The sequence below is a fragment of the Labeo rohita genome, chromosome 10 (assembly GCF_022985175.1).
Source record: "Labeo rohita strain BAU-BD-2019 chromosome 10, IGBB_LRoh.1.0, whole genome shotgun sequence".
Lineage (NCBI taxonomy): Eukaryota > Metazoa > Chordata > Actinopteri > Cypriniformes > Cyprinidae > Labeo > Labeo rohita.
The window spans coordinates 9542841-9567938 of record NC_066878.1 but is presented as its reverse complement, the minus strand read 5'-3'; the positions used below and the strand labels follow the sequence as shown (position 1 = coordinate 9567938).

Here is a 25098-nt window from a genome sequence, read left to right as displayed (position 1 = left end):
TTTTCATCAGAAACAATCAGCAAAATTTGTTTTGTTCGGTTCAGTGGCATTGTTTAGGTTTGATTGATTGATGACACGCTGTGAAAACACTCTATGTACAAATGTATTCGGTATGAAAGATGATCAAAGTAGTAAAGGCATTTTAGCACCTTGAAGAAAGTTTTAACTTTATGATATTTCACTTTATGAGGTTGGTGATTTGTAAAGTGAAAAACAAAGTAAAGTAAAAACAAGTGCCTCTATGTCTACTGCATACTTCTCCAGTAATATGTAATGCTGTGCAAATGTACAAATATGAAAAAGGAATTGTAAAAATAGTTAAAACTGCACATGTTGTTTGCTAATCATGTAATAACTGTACAGACTGCTGCCTTATGAAGATAGTGTGCGTATTGACACTGTATGTCACGGCTAATCTGAATAAGTGGAAGATTGATGAGCTTAATGAATAACCCAAAAAGACGACAAGCTGACTTTTTAACATGAACACAAGATCGCTCTCATAGCCATTCCTCTCACATCAACATACATGTTCAAAAAACAGTTACTCTATTGAATGAAGATAAAAGGAAATGTGGAAATTTGACACTAGCAGATGCTGAATGTGGTGAGTAACTATTGTTTCGTTTTGTTTGGATTCTGAGGTTTTTGTGACTTTATAATGAGAAAATAATTATTTACATGCACTTTTATGTTTTAACAGATACATACATTTACAAATCAGAACATAATTCAACACTAATAAATATTAGTACCTTGTAACGTTTGAAAGTGTTTCACCTCAGTGACAGCTTTGTTTCTTTTTTCTGAGAGAAGTACAATGACCAATAAAGTGGAGAAGGGACTTATAACTGCAATTAAAATCTTTAATAGCAATATGCTCAATAAATAGTAATTGGTTTGTAGAAAATATGATGAGAAAATTCTTTTAGTGCTATACAGTAAAAGCAAAACCAATTCTTGGCTTCCTTTTTTAATCTTTGTAGTGTGTAATATTTCACAACACAACTTTTAGATCATGTTAAATAATAACCTTATTATTATTATTATTATTATTATTATTATTATAAATTTCTTGTCTTTTGTCAGGTGGAGAATGGAAAAACACAATAAACAGGTTCAGGCCTTATTCATCTTCTTCATTCTGTGTATAATACCATCGAAGGATGGAGGTATTGTTGTTGTGCTAAATATTATAACATTCGTAAAAATGTTTAAAAAAATCATTTTTTGTATATTACAATTTGTGTATATGCATGTCTCTAAACCAGAAAAGCAGTCATAAGGGTCACTTATTTTAAATTGAGATTTATACACCATCTGAACGCTGAATAAAAAGCTTTCAATTGATGTATGGTTTGTTAACCAATATTTGGCTGAGATACAACTATTTGAAAATCTGAAATATGAGGGTGCAAAAAAAATCTAAATATTGAGAAAACAGCCTTTAAAGTCGTCCAAATGACGTTCTTAGCAATGCATATTACTAATAAAAAAATAAGTTTTGATGTATTTACTGTAGGAAATTCACAAAATATCTTCATGTAACATGATCTTTACTTAATATCCTAATGATTTTTGTCATAAAAGAAAAATCATAAATTTTTATCCATACAATATATTGTTAGCTATTGCTACAAATATACCCATGCTACTTATGACTGGTTTTGTGTCTTTTTCTACACCTGAGGTTCAGTTAATGCTAGAAGCTTGTGGGGAAAGAAAGTGGATTTCATGAAGAAGGACTGTGCTTACTGGATGCTGAAAAATGAATACAAAATCCCTGCTCTGGATGAGCTAAGTGTTTGTGTGAACATAAGGAGGAAGCTCAGCAATTCACACTGGACCGTGTTCACATACGGGCACCCTAATAAGACAAGCATAGAGCTTGGAATGAAGGGATATGGATCAGACCTCCAAATCATAATGTTTGGGAGAATCTGGTCCAGTCTGAACAATTTGATATCTTTGGAAAACTGGCATTCAGTTTGCATGACCTGGTCCAGGTCTATGACCGAGCCAAAAGTCTATGTGAATGGAACCCAAGTAGGATTAAAGAGACAGACTACAAGACTGGCTTTGTCCCCTTACTGCTGTAGCGTGGCCGCTGGTGGCACTCTGACTTTAGCTGTGACCCACAATTTTGTAAAGAACAGGATAAGCATTGAGACAGGCACTGAACTGAAGGGCAGCTTAAGTTTGTTCAGGGTGTGGGGACGAGTACGAAGCGCTGAAGACATATCTGGGATGGCCTGCACTGATGGTGATATTCTGCATTGGGAGGAACGAATCTGGAACAAATCCCCGGACTGTAAGCCTGTAGAAGACGTTACGCAAAAGTGCGGTAAGGAACATAAATATACACACAAAATTGTTGTTTTCTGGCAACAAACAGTAAATAAACATCAACAGTAAATAGACAAATAGTAAATGTTCATATTTATATAAATATTTTATGCTAATTTAGCCTAAATCAAGCTGTCAGTTGCTAGTTAGTTTGTGATCAAATGTTGGTTTGTAGTTATTAATAAACTAAAATTGATCATAAATTAAAGAACGCAGCTTTCTGAAATGCTTGATTCTGATTGGTCCTTGCCAGTGACACTTCTTCAAATGGCACTACTTTCTTCTTCTCGTATCGTTTTTTCGTATCACACTACGGAAACACTTTTGTACAAACACTAATAACCTCTTGCTTCTCAGTTATCTGTTGTACTGCAAAAGACATTAGTGAACTTTAGGATTAATATTACTGTAAAATTATTACATTTTGTTTTAATAACATTACATTATGATTTGTTCGGTTACCCGAATGCGGGGTTGCCCACTTTCAAGTTCAGCTTGGAGTGAGATTTTTATTTATTTATTTTTATTTTATTTTATTTTATTTTTTATTTTTTGGAGGGGGTTGGTCCGGATGGTGTGGCGATCTGGATTCCATGTCTATTTATGTGTATATACTGTACATATAAGGGGATAAAAATGCAGCTGAATGCCTTTTTAGCACCATTTTAAATTTGGTTTAAATCCAGTATTTGCTTGCATTCATTTTGTGTACTTATACAAGTATCATTAAAAAAAGGATGAAGTTATTAACTTTTTATAAATATAGTGTTTATAAAATATAGTAAAAAATATATATTTATTCAAATGAAAAACTTAAAAATAAGTAAGCAAGTATGACCTGCAATATTCTAGATACATGTATATTTAGTAAAGAGCCATACAGGTACCTAGTGGGTAAACCATGGCATTACAAATGAAAATGATTTTTCTTCCGACCACAAAATGGCTCTAATTTGTGTTTGTTATCTAAGTTTTATTTGTAGTAAAACCATATTCACACTCTAGAATAAAATTATACTGTAAATGTCATCGACGTAAAAATCAATGCATAATATGCTGTAATGTTTACCAAAAAATTGCTGCAAATACCTGTATAGTGAAGCTGTTGTCTCTATCCTACTTAAACACATTCAAATATACTGTCAACGCTGGTTTGTTTTTAGAGCTCCTTGATACACGTGACGGCGAGATCAAAGCTTGCCGCAGCTCTGTTTTTCACTGTTTTCATCGTTTTTATGATTTATGCCACATTGCGAGTGCCAAAATGGTATTTATCGTTTGAATTCAGTATTAAAACTTACAACATTTGAAAGCTGAAACTTTGCTTAAAATCGCAAACAGGATTGCCAATTTGGCGTGAGATTTACATGGGCAGAGTGAAAGTGTGAGACAGCCTGAAAGCATGTGTCTCACGCCAAATGCAGGAGAATTGGCAACTCTGCCAAATGTGCAGCCATATTGGCCATGCTCGAATGTAAACAACAGCATGGATTGCACAGTTACTGTACTACTGAATTCGTTTTTTTGCTAATTTATGCTATCTAAACCACGGACAAAATGTGTGGAATCTGCTAAATCATATAGAGAAGGTCGTAGTAAGCAGAAAACTAAAGTTAATATGTGGTAAAGATATGTAGGACCAGTATTAATTAACATATTAGCTAATATTTCACCTACCTGACCGGAAGTGAAAAGAACAAACACAAATATTGTCAAGATTTTTGCCCTGGAAATCCTGGCTTAGTTTGGCCAACCACAAACACATTTTGTGAAAACACTCATGTTGCACTGACTGTTTTCTTTGGCTGAGATACTATATAAGATTTAAAAAAGTCATTAACTTTAGAGTGTAAAAAATCTTGTGAACCATGTTTTTACTTCATGAAACACACTTTTCATAATGATTTTAAAATAACCTTTAATAATTATTTAGATTTTAGAGTGGTCGGGACGGATTGCCCGGGACCTCTTGGGTCATTCGCCTGTGTGTGTCACGGCATATTCATATGGTTTGGGAGTTGCCTAGCATGTGGCTGAAAGTATGTTGTCACAGCGAATCAAGTATGTATAACTGCAGACCGGAGACCTCCAAATGGAACTCCAAAAGTGGGCAGAACCTCCAAAATGGGGTGGGGTCTCGTCGCACAAAGACTTTCACAATTGGCTCTGGCTTCAGCCAATTGTTATTGACTTACGTTTCAAAATAAAAACTTTATAAATTAAACATTGTTTCTATTTGTTTTAAAATAAAGCTAAATATGCTCAGAGTGAGAGCAGAGCCCAAAGCTCGTGGCCAGTGGTGTTCGGACTGGAGTTAAATATAAACGGGAATCTCCCGCGAGCCGTCACAGCGCAGCACATGGGAAAGACATAATTTTATTAACTGTTTACCCACCACTGCCAATCCCACCGTGCAGTCAGTTTCACTGGTTCAGGTTAGGGTCAGGTGTGGGGTAGGTTTAGGGGTTAGCATTGTTTGTAGCATAGTGTAGAAAATCAACACTGTGATTGACAACCAGTAAAACCTTTAGAATCAGCTGTGGGTCGAAGTTCGTGCTGAAGTGGACTGGGGGAAAAATTTGCATATGCGTGTCATGTGCTTGTCTGTCAATTGGAGGAAGCCACGCCCTAATTTGGAGCTCCCATCCCATTTTGGAGTTCCTGCCCCCATTTGGAGATCTCCAGGCAGCAGTTATACCCTTCTCCAGCGAATGAGAAAATCGACAATGGATCATTCAAAACGATAACCACTCGGAAAATCAACGGTTGTAAAAACAAGAACCTGTAATTTATATGTCTATCCGCTCTGATAAGATGTCTTGGATCTGTATGCACCAGTGCTTCGAACGACATTCATCCGTGCAGAGAACCGAAGCGTCTAGTTCTTTAACTAGATGTGCAGTTTCATTTTATGACCAATGTAGTGCCAAGAGTTACATATATAAAGTCCATGTATTTATTTATTTATTTCCGTGGACTATTCAAGAAAAAAAATGCTGTACACACTCTGTCATTTTTAGTGTGTATGGGCAATTAACATTCATTGTGTCAGTTGTGTTTGCAAAATTATGTCCAATTCAGAATATGTATGCCATGTTCCCTTTATTGGTCACTTTTATATCTGACACAATTTCCTTTTGTTCCAGACTGGCCTTATTATGAAGTTAAATTAGTGCTTATCATCCTTCGTCAAGACGGAAACAAAACAGACATTTACGACGCTCGAGAAGTTGCACATCAGTGGGTAAGCTGTAGAAAACATATGTTTCAATTTTACCGCTGGTTGTATCAAGACAAAATGTCAATAATATTTGCATATCTTCCCATCTCCAAGTTGACAAAAGCATTAGAAGAGTTAAAATTGTTGCCGACAAGCATATATTTGCATAAAGTCAGAGTGTATCCTTTAGGAAGGTAAGACCTTGTATTATCTTTGTGAACACAATACGTTTTTTTTCAGGCCAGAATTTAAATGTACTCATGTTGTCTTTCAACAGCGCTGTTAGACAATCCAGTGGAAATGCAAAGGTGCATCAGTAGCATTTTCATTTTTTGGTGAACTATTTCTTTACAACTATCTGTACAAAATTTAAATCATACACATCACACTAACAAGTTAAATTTCTCTTTTTTTTTAAGGGGGGAACCATGCAGCTGAGGGCCACCAGTCCTGGACTCAGCCGGTGAGGATCTTTTTAGGAGCTTTTTCGTTATGATTTGCACGATTCATTTATTGAAAATAAATGAATGAAAATGAATGAATGAAAATAGAACTTATTCACTTTTCAGGAAAAAAAAAAAAACATGCATTAGTATTGATAAATTTGAGAGTTAAAATGAAAAGTTTAAGAAATGTTTTATAATGTCATCCTTCTGTATTTTTGTAGGTTTCACTGCGTGGCTCACCTGAATGTGGTTCCTAGTGTTGATATAGGACAAATGCAGGATGAACTCCTTGAGATCCTCGCCAAGCGTTACATGATTGACCACTACGAAATAATTACCGATGCTAACTTCATCTACATATATCCTCTTGGTAAATCAGATCCAGTATAGCTAAGATGCTTTAAAAAATAAAGCATAATTTCCATACAAAACACAAATTCGTCTTTTAGCAAAGTCAAGCATGTTTCTGGTGTAGCTAACAAATACAATTACATTAGTGAATAGTTTTAATGATCTTTTTTTTACTTTTTAGATGACCTCCTGTCAGACCCAGTCACAGACTTATCCATAACATCCACTGAGTCAACCACAGTTCCTCAGACGTCTACGACTACTGAAATTATTACAACTGCAAAAACAACAAGCACAACACCCATACAAGTGGCATCAACAACAGAATTAGTTTCATCCTCAACTGAAACAAGAAGTCTGTATTTGTTTCTTATGGACTGTAACATGCATAAAGTTAAGGTCAAAAGTATACATACACCTTGCAAGATCTACAAAATGTTAATTATTTTACCAAAATAAGAGCGATCATACAAAATGTGTGTTATTTTTTTATTTACTATTGACCTGAATAAGACATATCTCATAAAAGACGTTTACATATAGTCCACAAGAGAAAATAATAGTTGAATTTATAAAAATTACCATCTTCAAAAGTTTTCATACACTTGATTCTTAATACTATGTTCATACCTGAATGATCCACAGCTGTTTCTTTGTTTAGTGACAGTTGTTCACGAGTCCCTTGTTTGTCCTGAACAGTTAAACTGCCCGCTGTTCTTCCGAAAAATTTTTCAGGTCCCACAAATTCTTTGGTTTTTCAACATTTTTGTGTATTTAAACTCTTTCCAACAATGACTGTATGATTTTGAGATCCATCTTTTCACACTGAGGACAACTGAGGGACTCGTATGCAACTATTACAGAAGGTTCAAACACTCACTGATGCTCCAGAAGGAAACACAATCCATTAAGAGCCAGGGGATGAAAAATTTTTGAATTTGAAGACTAGGGTAAATTGAACTTATTTTGTCTTCTGGGAAACATGTAAGTATCTTCAGTAGCTTCTGAAGGGCAGTACTAAAGGAAAAAATTATGATATTTTGGCAAAATAAGAAAAATGTATACATTCTGTTCAAAAGTTTACACCCTTGGCTCTTAATGCATCGGTTTTCCTTCTAAAGCATCAGTTAGTGTTTGAACCTTCTGTAATAATTGCTTATGAGTCCCACATTTAACAGATTCTGCAAGGTGTATGTAAACTTTTGACCTCAACTGTATATGCAATTTTAGATTAATTTATCTCTTCATTTTTTTCAACAGTAACTACCTCCACACCATTCATGGAAACAACCTTGGCAGGAATTTCAACAACTGTTAAAGAAACAACTGTTTTATCCTCCACAACAAGTCTTACTAGTACATTAAATACAACCACATGCTCTTCTACTATTTCACCTGAAGGAAACATATCAGGTTAAGAATTGCCTTTTTGTTTGTGTTATAAAACCACATTTTCATTCTCGTGCAATTGCTGCTTTTACAAAGTATAGCATATTTAAAGATGTCTCTCTGTCTTGAATATAGAAAGTTATTTCAATGTGAATGTGAATGTGAGTATAGATGTCTCTGGTGACCCTGAGAACATAATTACAACCTGGGTAAGATATTAACCAAGAAAACATAAAATTATTCAAATGTGTTGCATGTCAGACTGGAAATAAGTATCGCATCTCAGCATCAGTGTCTCATCACGGTTGGTTTTTATCATCACTACAGCTTCATGAAACTCTTTCTAGTAAAGGAATACGCGTGTTGCATTTCAAACTCTTGACGTCCTCAACACACGCACGAAAACGAAGGTTGGTCTTGTTGCTATTGCAGAGAACAGACAAAACCCCCAAAACACACCAAATTAAATTGTTTAACATGCGTGTCTGATTTGTGTTTGCAGTGTGGAAACAACATCATTCAAAGTGGATAGAAAGGTACATGCTTCTGAAATGCTATACAAGTAAATGGGAACTGAAAATGTTTCTCTTTTATTAAATACTCAAACTAATTCTATTTCCTGTTACCTTGTATGTTTGTCCTGCAGCGATCCCTGATTTTAGTAACAAGGTGAGATCTTCATTACAAGACAGAAGTTGAAGAAAAGCAAACAGTAGCGAACAATAATTGTTGTGAACATAAAGTGTGTTTTAATGTGTTATCTTATATGGCTTGTTCCCAGCCATAGCTTTGTCTTTCATGCCCAGGTTACAACTTCCTCAAACATCACAGAGATAGAAAAACTGATTCTTGGGCTTCTGGATAAACCATACGCCAGTGGAACAGTACTCATAGATGCCCAACCCGAACATATTTTCATTTCTTATATTGGTATGTGCTGCATCTAACTAGACGATAGATAGAAAGACTTAAAATTGTGGAAACAGATTGAAACTGAGGAATATAATTACGTTATTAAATAAACTGAATTCTATAACCACACAGTTGTTTGAATATATCACTTTTTTTCTTTGAAAACAGGGCCATGTCCTGAGCACAGCCATCAGACCCGACAAGGGCTTTTCAACTGGCCTCAATCTGGGGTTCAGCACAACGCTTCACTTTCCTGTGTGGGAAACCCTGAAAAGACAGCATATAGGCAATGGTAAGAGCCTCTCTTGAAAATATTCAATTTTATCTAAATAAAACATCTTGGAAATGTTTTTCCAGGAACAGGTGAGTCAGCTACAGATGGCACGGAAATTACACACTTCATCTTCAATCAAATTATAATAATTGCATTACAGTATTTAACATTTCCACTTCTTAGTTGCCTGTTTGTTCTACTTAATGAGACATTGATGGACAGCCTGTAAATCTGCCTATATATCTTTTGACACTCCACTGGATTATGGTTCCTAATGACTAACTCGAAAAAGCGGAAGCTGTCTGATTTCATATTTGAAGGGGCTGCTATAAACCAATTAATCACATGTATGTTCCATGTAGTAATATAATTAATGTCAGAACTGTTTGTACAATCAATTTAATTGCAGAGGGAAAGCAATCTCACGTGTTTCCATAATGTTCCAGTCGTTCAAGGTTTATTTACCATCATAAAATGAATAAACCTGAACCTGAACAGCAATATAAAATATTGTGTATCTTGGAGTCAAGCAGCTCTGAACAATTTGTAATAGTTAATGGCGGGGAAGTGATCCAAATAATTCATGGTTTGATAGGTTTATTGATTGTGAACATCTCACTGTTCTCTCCAAACAGTTTTCTGGATGCAAACTCTAACAATGCTCTTTGGAAGCCTCCAGACCTGGGGCAATGCCAGGTTGTGGTCCACAGTGTGTCAGATTTAGAGGACATCATAGTCACTAATGGTAAACCCTTCTCAGAATTGACATTAGATACACAAGCTTGCAGGAACAGCTCACCAAATTAATGTCTCACCCTTGTGTCGTTCCAAACTCAAAAGACCTTTGTTCATCTTCACCTTTGACATTCTGTCTAAAATCTAAATCTTAATTTGTGTTCTGAAGATGAACAAAGGTCTTACTGGTTTGGAACGACATGAGGGTGAGTAAATAATGACAGAATTTTCATTTTTGGTCAAACTATCTCTTATAAAACACTCCTTATGTTTTTCTCTATTAGACAATGCAGAAGACATTCTGATCATGATTGGTGATTTGGTACATGAGAAAAAAGATCTGGATGAGTCCGACCTCTCAGTGGTACTGGATATATTAGCCGATGTGATTAACGTTAGCGTGATCACGCCTCTGATAGGAGAGTTTATCATCAACATCACGTCTGACATCCTGGAGTCTGAGAGCAACTTGCTGCCTTTCACCAACAGGTGTGTGTGACACGCTGAGTGTTCATTTGAAATATCTGTTTGATTTTTATAAAACAATTAAAGTAATAAAAATCAAACAAATATAGGATATAATTTAATTTACGTGGTTAACTGTGAAATATATTGTGTGTAATTAAGTCTGGTGTTGTGTGTAAAAGGTTTTACAGGCAGATTTTATACTTTCTATGTAAACAAAAAAAAATATTTCCCTGTATTTGTGTAGTATTCTGAACATCACAGAGTCTGTTGGAGACCAGATGTTTGGGTTCCCTGGAGAGTCACTCAGTTTAACAGCATCTGCCTTAGCAATATCAGTGGTCAATATTGACCAAGGAAATTTTCACAACCTCACCTTTGGAGTCTCATCCACTAACAAAGGCTTAAACCCTGAGGTAAGCACAACTGCACAGTGCCTTATGAAAATAGTGGAACTTTTTATAAGAGTGGAAGATTTTTTTAAAGAAATTATACTTATTGGCCAGTAAAGGCCTGTATATTGTTAAAAAGGCATCACGGTTTCCCAAAAAAAAAAAATTATTAAGCAACACAGCTGTTTTGAACATTGATGTGTCTTGAGCAACAAAATAGAATAATTTCTGAAGGATCATGTGACACTGAAGACTGGAGTAATGATGCAAAAAATTAATTTAAATATGATTGCAAATTATTTTATATTATAAATCTTGCAATGCAATTTCTTTTTCCTGTATTTTTGATCAAATAAATGCAGCCTCTGTGAGCATTAGTGTTATATTGCTCTTGCTGCCTGTGTGATATGTGCTATATTACATAAATATATCTTCAATATCTTGCATTTTAGAGCATAATTGCATTTGTGGAGTTGTTGCCCTGCATCATATTTGTCAACAGTCAACTATATGAAATATAAAATGATGTACAGGTCTGGGGGTGGGGTCAGTGCGTTAAAATATTTTAATTGCTTTTTTTTATATAACTAATTAATATAATATAATGGTATAATATAATATAATAATTTATTATGTATGTAATAATTTTAAATTAATCATCAAGTATTAATCATTGAATGTTTCAGACAAAATTGGCCAGTAAGTTCATATTCGTTTTATATCTATAAAAATATAATGTAATGAATCATATAAATCATCATACAAGTCAAATGTAATGATTTTCTTCTATAGATTTATATCAACCGGGAGCCTTTTGATGGTACAGTGGCCTTCATTTCTCTGCCCTCTGAAATACAAGAGAGATTCCCCATCAAGAACAACACCAGCCCACGTGTGTTGTTTCAGTTTTACGGTGTTCCAACTCTTTTTCAAATAAAGGTGAGTTTATATTCATATGTTGCAGATGTTAATTTTACAGTTTGTTTGTCTATCTCATTGTTATATTATTTTGACGCATTATTTTCTCTCAGAATGACCCAAATGGGAAAAAACTGAACACTTTCGTGGTGTCTGTAAGTGTGACTAATGCCACAGGACCCATTGAAAACCTAAAAGAATATGTTGCAGTCACTCTGCACCATCTAACAACTAAAACTGTAAGTAGTCCTTTCAGAAATGTCTACGAAAGTAAAAAACACTGGCAGAAATCATTTCTAAATTGACTTTACCTTTAACAGAAAGACCAGGATGTCCAATGTGTCTACTGGGATTTCAACAAGAATGGCAAGTCACTTGGACTACATGAATATATTATTATTATTCACACATTAGGTGCTATATCTCAAAAGGCTATGGGTGTGGGTGGGTTTGTGCATGTTCTTGTTTTAGATGGATACGGAGGATGGAATCCAAAGGGGTGCTGGACGTATAATAGCAGCAGTGATTACACAACCTGTCTGTGTGATCACATGACCCACTTTGGAGTGCTGCTGGTATGCCACGATTCGGTGTTTGATGCATATATATGCATTGGATACTTTGGCCTCAATAATATCTATTAAGGAAAAAACTTTCTCTTTTTTAAAGGATGTGTCCAGAACTCCAATTGATGAGAAGAATGAGCAAATCCTCACTCTTATTACATACATAGGCTGTGGTGTGTCTTCATGCTTTCTTGGGATCACAGTGCTAACATACACCCTTTTAGAGTAAGATGTTTATATACGGCAATGCAGCATACTTGCATTACCACCATGCAGTGGAGATCAAAATTAGAGAACAATCTATAAATACTTTAAATAAAAAATAAATAAAATAAAAATAAAAAATAATAATAATAATAATAATAAATAAATAAATAAATAAAAAATCCTGAAATATTGTTAATCTTGAAGGAAAATTTGAAGGAATATTAGCTGTGTATCACTGTTTTACTAACATGTTTGACAAAATAACTAGAAAATTTCAACTTTGGATAACACAGGCATCAGAATTACACTGACCAAAATTATAAACGCAACACTTTTGTTTTTGCCCCCATTTTTCATGAGCTGAACTCAAAAATCTAAGCCTTTTTCTGTGTACACAAAAGGCCTATTTCTCTCAAATACTGTTCACAAATCTGTGTAAATCTGTGTTAGTGAGCACTTCTCCTTTGCCGAGATAATCCACCCACCTCACAGGTGTTTCATATCAAGATGCTGATTAGACAGCATGATTATTACAGCCTTAGGCTGGCCACAATAAAAGGCCACTCTAAAATGTGCAGTTTTATCACACAGCACAATGCCACAGTTGTCACACGTTTTGAGGGAGCGTGCAATTGACATGCTGACTGCAGAATGTCCACCAGAGCTGTTGCCCATGAATTGAATGTTCATTTCTCTACCATAAGCTGTTTCCAAAGGCTTTTCAGAAAATTTGGCAGTATATCCAACCGGCCTCACAACCGCAACCACGTGTAACCACACCAGCCCAGGACCTCCACATCCAGCATCTTCACTTCCAGGATCGTCTGAGACCAGCCACCCGGACAGCTGCTGCAACAATCGGTTTGCATAACCAAAGAATTTCTGCACAAACTGTCAGAAACCGTCTCAGGGAAGCTCATCTGCATGCTTGTCATCCTCATCGGGGTCTCGACCTGACTGCAGTTTGTCATCGTAACTGACTTGAGTGGGCAAATGCTCACATTCGATGGCACTGGCACTTTGGAGAGGTGTTCTCTTCACGGATGAATCCCAGTTTTCACTCGATAGGCCAGATGGCAGACAGCATGTATGGCGTTGTGTGGGTGAGCGGTTTGCTGATATCAACATTGTGGATCTAGTGGCCCATGGTGGTTGTGGGGTTTTGGTATGAAAAGGCGTATGTTATGGACAACGAACATAGGTGCATTTTATCGATGGCATTTCAAATCCTGAGGCCCATTGTTGTGCCATTCATCCATGACCATTACCTCATGTTGCAGCATGATAATGCACGGCCCCATGTTGCAAGGATCTATCCACAATTCCTGGAAGCTGAAAACATCCCAGTTCTTGCATGGCCAGCATACTCACCGGACATGTCACCCATTGAGCATGTTTGGGATGCTCTCGATCTGCGTATACGTAGTCTTTTGTTTCTTTCTGCTGATGAGAGATTTGGTCACTGCAGAGTGCACTTTCAGTCCAACTTCTTTTAAACATACTGAGACAGATACTTACACAGATACTTACACTCTTCTTGTGCATTTGTCTTACGTGGATGACCAGCCTTTTTGAGAGACTTGAATGAATCAGTGTCATTGTAAACCTGCAATATTTGAGAAATCAGATTTAGAATGACCAACTTCTTATGCAGTGGCTAAAAGGGTCATCCTTTTGGCCTTTATCTGGACAACTTCCTGTCACAGGGTTTCAGTCACCTTAGAGCGGCCTGCCATTGTGCATTCTCTGTGAAAACTGGAGGAATGCTGCCAGTTAAATAGGGTTTGTCATATAATTAAGGAAATTAGCACCAGGTGCCAGATTAACACCAGAAACTTAAAGGTATCTGTAAGTGTTCTCTAATTTTGATCAGTGTTCTTTTTCAAATGTCTCATTTAAGTTTTTATGCTGTGCTTCAGAATACAATTAATTTATGAAATATGCTTAAAAAAATGCAATTGGACTCCTGTTACGATAAGTTTAAATAGGAAGCAGTAATTTAGGAAATTGTAGGTTGCTCTATAACAGGGGTGGCGAACTCCGGTCCTGGAGAGCCGCAGCCCTGCAGAGTTCAGCTCCAACCAGCCTGTTGCTTTCTAGTAACCTTTCAGACCTTGATTAGCTTGTTCGGGTGCGTCTGATTAGGGTTGAAGCAAAACTATGCAGGGCTGCGGCTCTCCAGGACCGACGTTCGCCACCCCTGCTCTATAATTTTGATCTCCATTGTATATGTGAAATGCTTCAAAATGTTTTACAAGAAAATGTATATTTTATAAGTCATTTTTCATGTTCCGTTGCTTTGCCATTAACTTTGATGCATTGCGTCTTTATACAGGAAATTAAGAAGAGACTACCCATCCAAAATTCTGTTGAATCTGTGTCTTGCATTACTGGGACTGAACCTGGTGTTCCTGCTGAACTCCTGGATTTCTTCTTTTGGCATCCATGGCCTGTGCATTGCAGTGGCAGCGACTTTACACTATTTCTTACTGACTTCCTTTACCTGGATGGGCTTGGGGGCTGTGAATATGTACTTTGCTTTGGTTAAAGTTTTCAATGTGTATGTGCCCTCATACATCTTGAAATTCTGCCTGCTTGGCTGGGGTGAGACATTTACGTTTATTTAAACATTTAGAGATGGATTTATGTTTTTAATTCATTCATCTCTATGTAACATTCATTATGTCTTTGTACAGGGATTCCGCTTATTATGTGTGGCTTGGTGGTGGCTGTAAAGAGAGATGCATATGGCATGAACGCCATGAATGATTCCCAAATAACACTGGATGATTCGGAAATGTTGTTAGTGAATTTAGATGATTGTTTTTGCATGAAAATCATGACATAAATTTACCTTACCATCATGTTGAATGAAGGTGAAATATTTCATATCTTTTTCAGCTGCTGGGTGCAAGATGATGTGGTTTTCTATGTGTCAGTTGTGAGCTACATAGCCTTCATACTACTATGCAATGGCTCCATCTTCTTAGTGGTTCTGATACAGATCCGAAACATGCAAGCCAATCAACCGGCCGGCACCCGAAGTGGGATCTTAAAAGACCTGCGGGCCGTAGCGAGCCTTACCTTCTTATTGGGTCTCACCTGGTCTGTGGTTTTTCTCGCTTGGGGTCCTGTCAAAGTGTTTTTTCTCTACCTGTTTTCCATACTGAACAGTCTTCAAGGTTAGAAAATGCATATAAAATTAATTTAGATTCAGTTTTAGGATCAAGTCTATTAATATGTTGTGATTTGTTCCAGGGTTCTTTATTTTTGTGTTCCATTGTCTCATGAAGGAAAATGTACGCAAGCAATGGAGAATACATTTATGTTGTGGTGCTTTCAAGCTACAGGAATACTCTGGTAAAGCACAAATTTCTTTCTTGCAATCTTCAATTCTGTCTTTAATTACTCCTCCTCATGTTGTTCCAAAGCTGTAAGACCTTCGTTCATCTTCAGAACACAAATTAAAATATTTTTGATGAAATCCGAGAGCTTTCTGACCCTGCACAGACAGCAACGAAACTACCATGTTCATAACCCAGAAAGGTAGTAAGGACATTGTTAAAATAGTCCATGTGACATCAATGATTCAACCTTAATGTTACAAACCCTGCTAAAAAATCCAGCATGAACCAGTATGGTAAGCTGGTCCAGGCTGCTTCATGCTGGTTAGTGCTGGTATAGTGCAGGTCCAGGCTGGTTTATGCTGGTATAGTGCTGGTCCAGGCTGGTTTATACTGGTATAGTGCTGATCCAGGCTCGTTTATGCTGGTATAGTGCTGGTCCAGGCTGGTTTATGCTGGTATAGTGCTGGTCCAGGCTGGTTCATGCTAGTTAGTGCTGGTATAGTGCTGGTCCAGGCTGGTTTATGCTGGTATAGTGCTGGTCCAGGCTGGTTCATGCTGGTTAGTGCTGGTATAGTGCTGGTCCAGGCTGGTTTATGCTGGTATAGTGCTGGTCTAGGCTGGTATAGTGCTGGTCCAGGCTGGTTTAAGCTGGTATAGTGCTGGTCCAGGCTGGTATAGTGCTGGTCCAGGCTGGTTTATACTGGTATAGTGCTGGTCCAGGCTGGTTTATGCTGGTATAGTGCTGGTCCAGGCTGGTTTATGCTGGTATAGTGCTGGTCCAGGCTGGTTTATGCTGGTATAGTGCTGGTCCATGCTGGTATAAAAGTTTGTGGACCAGCAAACCAGCAACAAGCATCCAAAGCTGGGGACAAGCAAACCAGCAACCAACATGCCATGCTGGTCCCAACATGCAATACACACCTTATGCTGGTGACCAGCAATGCTGGATTTTTCAGCAGGCAAAGTTACGAGAATACTTTTTGTCCGCAATGAAAACAAAAATAATGACTTTAACAATCTCTTCTCTTTGCGGGTTTGGAACGACATGAGGGTGTGTAATTAATGACAGAATTTTCATTTTTGGGTGATTGTTAAACTATCCCTTTAACAATCTTGGAAAGCACAAGCATTAAGTTACTGATTGTTTTCAGAATGGAGCCAAACTGCAACTGTGGTTCCCAAACACAAACCCAATCCACCAAATACATTTCCTTTCATGGCGTCTGTGAGATCCATAAAGTCTAATTCAACTCAGAGCTCAACGGTTTCCTCAGAATCCAGCCAACATCAAATGACTATCACAAGAACCGACCTTGGTGAGACATTACCAATAATATGATATACTTACTGTTATACTATAATGTTCAAATCTTTTACTATAATGTTCAAATCTTTTACTATCTCTTGCATTAACTTTTCCTGTGATAGGATTTGTATATGATAACAGTTCAGTAATACCAAGAGCCAAAGCAGGATTGACGGTTCTTCCCTACGATACATCTCCTGCCACAGCAAGTGGGCTTGAGTTTCCTGCAAAGCCATGGAGGAATGGATTTGACACAGATATCTATCCAACATAAATGTGACTGTTTTTTCGTTGCTCTGTACTGAAGCAACTGGTAACTTTCAATTTGGCTGTTAAGAAAAATGAGTGAATAGACATGTTTCATGAAATAATAGTACAATCAAGAAAAAAAATGTTGACATCTATAAATCTGGTTTAATTGGGAGCCAATGCACCTATGCTTATGTCAATATGTATACCATATATTTAACTGTATAAATGTATAATTTGTATTTTTGTGAAATAATCTACACGTTTCCTTAATAAATCTTTAAGGTCTAAATAAATCTTAAGTCTAAAAAGTGAATTTGAATGAAGCACATGGATTTATCAGTTCCTCAAGAGGAACTTTTAGAAAGAGGAACTACATATGTGAGGTCGATAATTGTATTCCGGAAGACGCACAGCGGCGGACTTGCACGCTCTTCGGAAGTGCAACACTTTTACGTTTTGGAGGCTAAGCACTAGAAAAGGTGGGATGTTTTTAATATATTCCGTATTTAAAATGTTTAGGCAAAGTACAGGGCTTATTGTTTACCTCATATATTAAATCTACATAGTGCTGTGGCTCTAAATAAGTCGATAAACAGCTGTGTGTTTACCCGTCACATCAGGGTAAGCGGATTGATATGGGTCAGTTCACATCAGTCTGTCGCTTCATCAAACCTAAAAAGACATGTTTCGGCTAACAAACTTTGAGAACTCATAAAAGATGGGTCTACATTAAAAAATATTTTTATTTACAATGTGACGAAAATGTGTAGAAACGCTGGCGCCAAATGAAGCGGCAATTCATACTGAGTTTCCGCCCACAAGTCATATATTTCCAGTGTGATGTATCGCTTTCTTACCATTTTTAGCCTGTCTATCACATTTAGCCTATCTTCGTTGGCTGTAATTATATTTAGGTGAATATTTGTGCTATATACGATGGTATAAACAGAGTTTACAAGGTGATATTATCTCAAAATTAGTTCTCTCACTCTTTCTGTGTGTGTGTGTGTGTGTGTGTGTGTGTGTGTGTGTATGTACTTGTTTTTGCTACATTGTGGGGACCAAATGTCCCCACAAGGATAGTAAAACCTGAAATTTTTGACATGTTAAAATTTTTTTTAAAAATTATTAAAAATAGTAAATGATGTTTATCTGAAAGTGTAACGATACAAACATGTTTTCTGTGAGGGCTGGGTTTAGGGTTGGGTTAGGGGATAGACAATATCGTTTGGTCAGTATAAAAACTATAGAAGTCTATGGAAAGTCCCCACAATTCACAAAAACAAACGTGTGTGTGTGTGTGTGTGTGTGTGTGTGTGTGTGTGCACCTCCTATATTTGTTTTCATATATAGTTTCTTTTGTGTCCGCAGAGCTCATGGTTTAAATTACATACCTCTGTCTTAATCTTGGTGTTTCTGTAGATGAGTGGAGACTCAAATGGTAATAAAGAGTTTGATGAGCAGCTCCGTTTGCAGCAGCTGTATGGACAGAGGCCAGAAAGTGGAGAGGATCCATACACATACGTCGACCCAGAAGACGGCACTGTGTACGACTGGGATCATGAAAAGAGAGCGTGGTTTCCAAAGGTCTCCTGTTACCAAACAAAATAAAATATTTAGTCTACCTTCATAACTAAGTCACTGTAAGTTCTGTATTAAATCTCACTTGTTATATGTTTCTTTATAGGTAAATGATGATTTCATCGCAGCATATCAAGCAAACTATGGATTTAATGAGGAAGGGGCCCCTGATCCGTCTGCTGCGGTCCCTGTCTCCGAACCTCTCCCTGCCAAACCAGATGCGCCCAAGAAACCAGAGGAGCCTAAGAAGCTGGAGGAGAGCTCAGACCAGGGAAAAACAACGGAGGGAGCTCAGAAAGGAGAGAAAAGGAAAGCAGATCCAGGTTAGAAGTTATTCCTTATCATTTTTTTTAACCAGGTATTTTAATTATATTAACAAATAAACATTGTGTTGTGTTTTACAGGATGGTTCGAAGTTGAAAAGGACAAAAACACCAATGTTTATGTGACGGGTATATAATTTCCTTATTATATTACATTAGGTTGCTATTTTTGTCTTTAGTTTTGATATTAAGTTGGTATTATGTTGTAAATACTGCTGTGACTCCATCTAGTGGCCATTTCTGGTCACAAAATTTGGTTCACGAGTGAATGTCTTTCTGCTAGGTCTTCCTCCAGACATAACTCCTGATGAGTTTGTGGAGGTCATGTCCAAATGTGGAATTATCATGCGTGATCCTATTACAGAAGAGTATAAAATCAAGCTCTACAAGGATAAGGATGGAAACCAAAAAGGAGATGGACTTTGCTGCTACCTGAAGGTTGGTCATTGTAATACTGTGATCATGTATATTTATTCCTTGTGCCATGCTGAAAATCTTGTAATCATTAATCTGTATTTATGCATCTTAATTTATAAGTAAAAAGGGAGTATATGTGGATATTTAATATTTAATGGCCTTAATGACCAGAAACTGACATGGAAGTTTTTTTTATTTATTTTTATTTAGAACAAAAACACTTACTTTTACATTTAATGTTATTTTACTTTTACTTACACTACCAGTCAAAAGTTTTTGAACAAGATTTTTAATGTTTTTTTAAAGAAGTCTTTTCTGCATTTATTTGATCCAAAGTACAGCAAAAACAGTAAAATTGTGAAATATTTTCACTATTTAAAATAATTGTTGTCTAATTGAACATATTTAAAAATGTAATTTATTCCTGTGATTTCAAAGCTTAATTTTTAGCATCATTACTCCAGTCACATGATCCTTCAGAAATCATTCTAATGTGCTGCTTAAAAACATTTATTATTATGACAATGTTAAAAACATCAGAGTAATTTTTTTTTCAGGTTTCTTTGATTAATAGAAAGTTCAGAAGAACACAATGTATCAGAAATAGAAATATTTTGTAATATTAAATGTCTTTATCATCACTTTTATCATCACATTTATATTATCCTTGCTAAATAAAAGTATCAGTTTCTGTAATTTATTTTCAAAAAAAAATATATATATATATTTTACTGACTGCAAGCTTTTGAATGGTATAATCATATCAGATAAATGCTGATTTATTTTGGATCTTTCTTTAATCTTTTCATTAAAGAATTTTGAAAAATAATGTACTCAACTCTTTTAAATATTGATGATAATAATAATAATAATAATAATACATGTTTCTTGAACAGCAAATCAGCATATTAGAATAATTTTTAAAGGATCATGTAATATGGAAAACCGGAGTAATGATGCTGAAAATGTAGCTTTGATCACAGGAATAAATTACATTTTAAAATATATTCAAATAGAAAGCAGTTATTTTAAATAGTAAAATATTTACAATTTTTACTGCTTTTGCTGTAATTTGGATCAAACAAATACAGGCTTGGTGAGCAGAAGAGTAAAAAAAAATAAAAACAAAAATCTTACTGTTCAAAAACTTTTGACTGGTAGTGTATATATTATTATAATATTTATTAATATTTTTAATTTGATTTTTATATTTTCTTTTTTATTTTTTATTCTTTATAGTATTTTTTTTTTTCGATTTCTATGTATCTTTTTTATTTTTATTTGCAATAATTTAGTATTTCAAATAAACCTATTTTAGTTAGTTGCAACTTTTTTCAGCTGTATTTTAAATGATCATTTTAAAGCTTTTTAACACTCTTTACATGTATGTTTATATAATTTGTAGACAAAGGTTTTTATTATTTTATAATTCCTTGCAGAAAGAGTCTGTGGCTCTTGCTGTGCGGCTTTTGGATGAGACAGAGATTCGGGGCTACCAGCTGCACGTGGAAGCAGCGCGGTTCGAGCTCAAAGGACAATATGACGCCAGCAAGAAGAAGAAAAAGAACAAAGAATATCGCAAAAAGCTCCAGCAGCAACAAAAGTAAGAACTGTTCAGACTGACTCCTGCAGCTCTATATAGTCGATTGTGACGAATGATGCAACAGTGCTCTGCCTAATCACCATATTTTTTGTGTTGCTATAGTTATGACTGACACTTTTGTAATTTATTATTCACAGGCAGCTGGACTGGAGGCCAGAAAAGGCTGGGGATGCTCGCAAAAGGCATGAAAAAGTCATCATCATCCAAAACATGTTTCATCCCAATGACTTTGAGGCAAGAGTTAATCACAGAACACGCTGACACACCCACCAATGCACTAGAACATACTACCCATGTTAGTGAAAAGGTGACAGAGCTTTTGACGAATGTCTATTGCTGCAGCTTAAACCAGATCTACAGAGTTTATTTTTACAGCTCAGAATAACTTCAGCCTTGCACTGGTATTTAAGATGTGTGAGCTTAATTACAGTAATGCTCTCGATTAGCAACAGTTTAGAGCTACAGCATTGTTTAGTTTCTATGTAACAGCGATGAACATCTCACAGCAGGATTGTCGGCATTCCTAAAGTAGGTGCAACCTAAAGGGTCAGATGAGAGCAGGAATGTAGGTGTGGATCTGCAATTCAAGCATCGTCATGATTTCTGACTTTTAATTGTGTTTAATGAATGGGACTGATACTTAAATTAAACTAAAACTATGTATGTGACGCAACTATAAATAATATAGGGCTTAATTATAAATAATACATATTGCTAATTTATTTCTAGATAAAGTATGTGCACACTACTGTTTTTTTGTTTGTTTGTTTTTTTTAAGAAATTAATATTTCAGCTTTATTCAAATTCTTACCAAGATTTCGATTTCAAATTCTTAGTGTTTATTAAATAATTAATTAAAAATGTATTATGGTTTTTACAAAAAATATATAGTATTACAACTATTTTCAACATTGATAAAAATATTTTTTTTACACACCTACTTACTCTTTTTGATTTTAGAATAATAGCAAATGTAAGTATTGAAATTAACCATATACACTCCCAGTCAAAAGTTTTTGAACAGTAGCATTTTTTATGTTTTTTAAATAAGTCTCTACTGCTCACAAAGCCTGTATTTATTTGATCCAAATTACAGCAAAAACAGTAATATTGTGAATTTTTTACTATTTAAAATAACTGCTTTCTATTTGAATATATTTTAAAATGTAATTTATTCCTGTGATCAAAGCTACATTTTCAGCATCAGTACTCCAGTGGGTTGAGGGTGCTTTAAATTGATGAGAAGTGATGATGAAAACATTTATAATATTACAAAAAAATTCTATTTTAGATAAATCCTGTGCAACTTTCAATTTCAATCGTTTAACCATAAGCCTTAAGATAAGTTTTTAAAATATTGAGGCATATAAAATTAACTCTGTTTCCAGACGTTTGTCTGACAATGTGTTAAAAAGCTGCACCCTATGTCTCATGCAGGAGGATCCTTTGGTTCTAAATGAATACAGAGATGATCTACGGACAGAATGTGAAAAATTCGGGCAAGTGAAGAAGGTCATCATATTTGATGTAAGTCCTCTTTAAGGTATAGTTCACCCAAAAATGAAAATTCTGTCATTAATTACTCGCTCTCATGTCGTTCCAAACCTGTAAGACCTTTGTTCGTCTTCAGAAGCCAAATATATTTTTGATGAAATATAAGAGCTTTCTGACCCTGCGTAGACAGCAACACAATTGCTACTCTCACAGACATGCATCAAAGACTGACAGGCAAGAGAATAAAGTTGAATAAGTACTCTCATTGATTCATAACATTACAGTTGAACCGCTGATGTCACATTGACTATTTTATCAATGTCCTTACTACCTTTCTGCTCCTTGAATTTGTTAGTTGCGTTGCTGTCCATGCAGGGTCAGAAAACTCTCAGATTTCATTGAAAATACCTTGTGTTCTGAAGATGAACAAAGGTCTTACAAGTTTGGAATGACACAAGAGGGAGAAAGTAATTGCATTTAAAATCAGTGACCGTTCAAATGTCTCTTTCTGCCATTTCTAACACCGTACTCTTTGCGTTTTCCATAAAAATCAGAGGCACCCTGATGGAGTGGCATCCGTGGCTTTTAAGGAACCTGAAGAGGCGGACATGTGTCAGACAGCTCTGAATGGACGCTGGTTCGGTGGGAGGAAACTATCAGCACAGCTGTGGGATGGTGTAACTGACTACCAGGTAAAATACTTGACCTATTTAAAGCCATCATGAGTTGCTGTTTGCAACCCATTTTACTTCCTCAGTCTGATATTTTCTAAATGAAACAGGATGTTTGAAAAGAAAAAATGTAGACGGACATTTGTTTAACCATCAGGAATTTGCTGAATCATGTAAAGCTTGTTACTGTACATACAAAACTGAATGCAGAATTGCTAAAACAGTCACTGAATAGCTATCTGGCTGTTGTTTAACACTGTCCAATAGTCTGCATGGCCTTAATGATGTCATCAGATAAGAAAGTTATTACACTGAGTAAACAAAGGCATGCATTTTTTTCCTTTGGAATCACATGCACAATTAGACCAGAGATTGTATATTAAAGGAGAAGTCCACTTCCAAAACAAAGATTCACATACTTGTACTCAGCCCCTTGTCATCCAAGAAATTTGTCGTAAAGAAATTGTTCTTTGAGGAAAACATTACTGCATTTTTCTCCATATAATAGACTGATGTGGTGCCCCAATTTTGAACTTTCAAAATGCAGTTTAAATGCAGCTTCAAATGATCACAAATGCGGTTGTAAATGATCCCAGCCGAGGAAGAAGGGTCTTATCTAGTTATCGGTTATTTTAATAAAAATAATACAATTTATATACTTTTTAATGCCAAACGCTTATCTTGTCTTACTCTGCCTGGACTGTTTTTCTGGTTCATGACAGTTAGGGTATGTCGCAAAACTCCCATCTCATGTTCTCCCTCAACTTCAAGATCGTCCTATATCGCTGTTTTACCTTTTTTGTTAAGGGTGTTTGATCTTCTTTGCATGTTCACTTTGCAAAGACTGGGTCGGTACTTCCGCAGCGATGTAGGATGGTTTTGAAATTATTTTTGAAGTTGAAGGACGATTGGATACAATTGGAGTTTTTCGACATACCCTAACTGTCTTGAGTCAGAATACACAGAGTTCAGGGAGAGAAAGACAAGACAAGCATTTGAGATTAAAAAGTATTTAAATTGTATTGTTTATATGAAAATAACTGATCGTTTCGCTAAATAAGACCCTTCTTACTCGGCTAGGATCGTTTACAACCGCATTTGGGATCGTTTGAAGCCGCATTTAAACTGCATTTTGGAAGTTCAAAATCGGGGCACCACATCCGTCCATTATATGGAGAAAAATGCAAAAATGTTTTCCTCAAAATACATAATTTCTTTTACGACTGAAGAAAGAAAGATTTTGGATGACAAGGGGGTGAGTAAATTATATGTGAATCTCTGTTTCAGGATCATGTCACAACAAAATAACACAAAAATTAAGCAAAAATGTAATAATTTCTTTTCTCTTCTGCTTGTTTGTCTCGCATCTTGCTTCTGATCACCCAGGTTGAGGAAACCTCACGAGAACGAGAAGAGAGACTGAAATCCTGGTCCTCTTTTCTGGGTGGCGAGAGTGCGTCTGCCGAAGCTAAAGCTAAAGCAGCTGAACAACAAAATTCCAGCACGCAAGAAGCAGCAGAACAGACTCGACAAGAGGAGCATGCAAACGCAAGCAGCACAAAACCACAAGAGGGGAAAGATGAGAAGGAGGATGAGGAGGAAGAAGGAGGAGTGGTGTCGACTGATAGTAGTTTAGCAGGAAGTGATAATGAGGATGCGTAGATGTGGAGAGAAAAGTGGACTTGTTTAATGTCTGTCGCTCACACTAATACACAGTGTTTCCTTTTAATTGTTTATTCCCATGACATGACTGGATTTCACCATATCAGAATTTGGATGATAATTAATATTTTGACTGTAAATAGTCATTTGTGTGTAATTGTTGGAATCAGTTTAAACATCTGTTAATAGTTTTATAGTAAAAAACATTTTGTGACTTCTTC

General features: G+C 36.0%; 2 protein-coding genes across 2 annotated transcripts; both read left to right on the top strand.

Annotated features, from left to right (window-relative positions):
• Nucleotides 1-487: 487 nt before the first annotated feature.
• On the top strand, nucleotides 488-17367 carry LOC127171673 (adhesion G-protein coupled receptor G4). The gene is made up of 30 exons (XM_051120456.1): nucleotides 488-607; nucleotides 1090-1172; nucleotides 1691-2344; nucleotides 5493-5590; nucleotides 5681-5760; nucleotides 5844-5874; nucleotides 5986-6029; nucleotides 6234-6382; nucleotides 6545-6718; nucleotides 7624-7776; nucleotides 7888-7961; nucleotides 8080-8162; nucleotides 8255-8288; nucleotides 8399-8421; nucleotides 8534-8682; nucleotides 8833-8956; nucleotides 9574-9683; nucleotides 9958-10162; nucleotides 10386-10554; nucleotides 11323-11469; nucleotides 11562-11687; nucleotides 11769-11814; nucleotides 11920-12023; nucleotides 12118-12239; nucleotides 14557-14825; nucleotides 14918-15023; nucleotides 15123-15403; nucleotides 15480-15581; nucleotides 16720-16884; nucleotides 16997-17367. Exons 1-30 carry the CDS (start codon nucleotides 603-605, stop codon nucleotides 17146-17148), a joined length of 4062 nt encoding a protein of 1353 aa, XP_050976413.1. The 5' UTR covers nucleotides 488-602; the 3' UTR covers nucleotides 17149-17367.
• A 148-nt stretch (nucleotides 17368-17515) lies between these two features.
• Nucleotides 17516-25091, top strand: htatsf1 (HIV-1 Tat specific factor 1). Its single transcript, XM_051121866.1, has 10 exons — nucleotides 17516-17605; nucleotides 18549-18713; nucleotides 18814-19030; nucleotides 19112-19159; nucleotides 19314-19468; nucleotides 20887-21050; nucleotides 21188-21284; nucleotides 22488-22577; nucleotides 23099-23236; nucleotides 24602-25091. Exons 2-10 carry the CDS (start codon nucleotides 18549-18551, stop codon nucleotides 24875-24877), a joined length of 1350 nt encoding a protein of 449 aa, XP_050977823.1. The 5' UTR covers nucleotides 17516-17605; the 3' UTR covers nucleotides 24878-25091.
• The last annotated feature ends 7 nt before the right edge of the window (nucleotides 25092-25098 follow it).

Bases quoted from the DNA above. Each gene is read 5' to 3' on its own strand.
- LOC127171673 (XM_051120456.1), top strand. The intron at 12,240-14,556 runs GTAAGATGTTTA...GTCTTTATACAG, and splicing joins CTAACATACACCCTTTTAGA to GAAATTAAGAAGAGACTACC. The intron at 14,826-14,917 runs GTGAGACATTTA...GTCTTTGTACAG, and splicing joins ATTCTGCCTGCTTGGCTGGG to GGATTCCGCTTATTATGTGT.
- htatsf1 (XM_051121866.1), top strand. From the start codon at position 18,549: ATGAGTGGAGACTCAAATGGTAATAAAGAGTTTGATGAGCAGCTCCGT. The intron at 18,714-18,813 runs GTCTCCTGTTAC...GTTTCTTTATAG, and splicing joins AGAGAGCGTGGTTTCCAAAG to GTAAATGATGATTTCATCGC. The intron at 23,237-24,601 runs GTAAAATACTTG...CTGATCACCCAG, and splicing joins ATGGTGTAACTGACTACCAG to GTTGAGGAAACCTCACGAGA.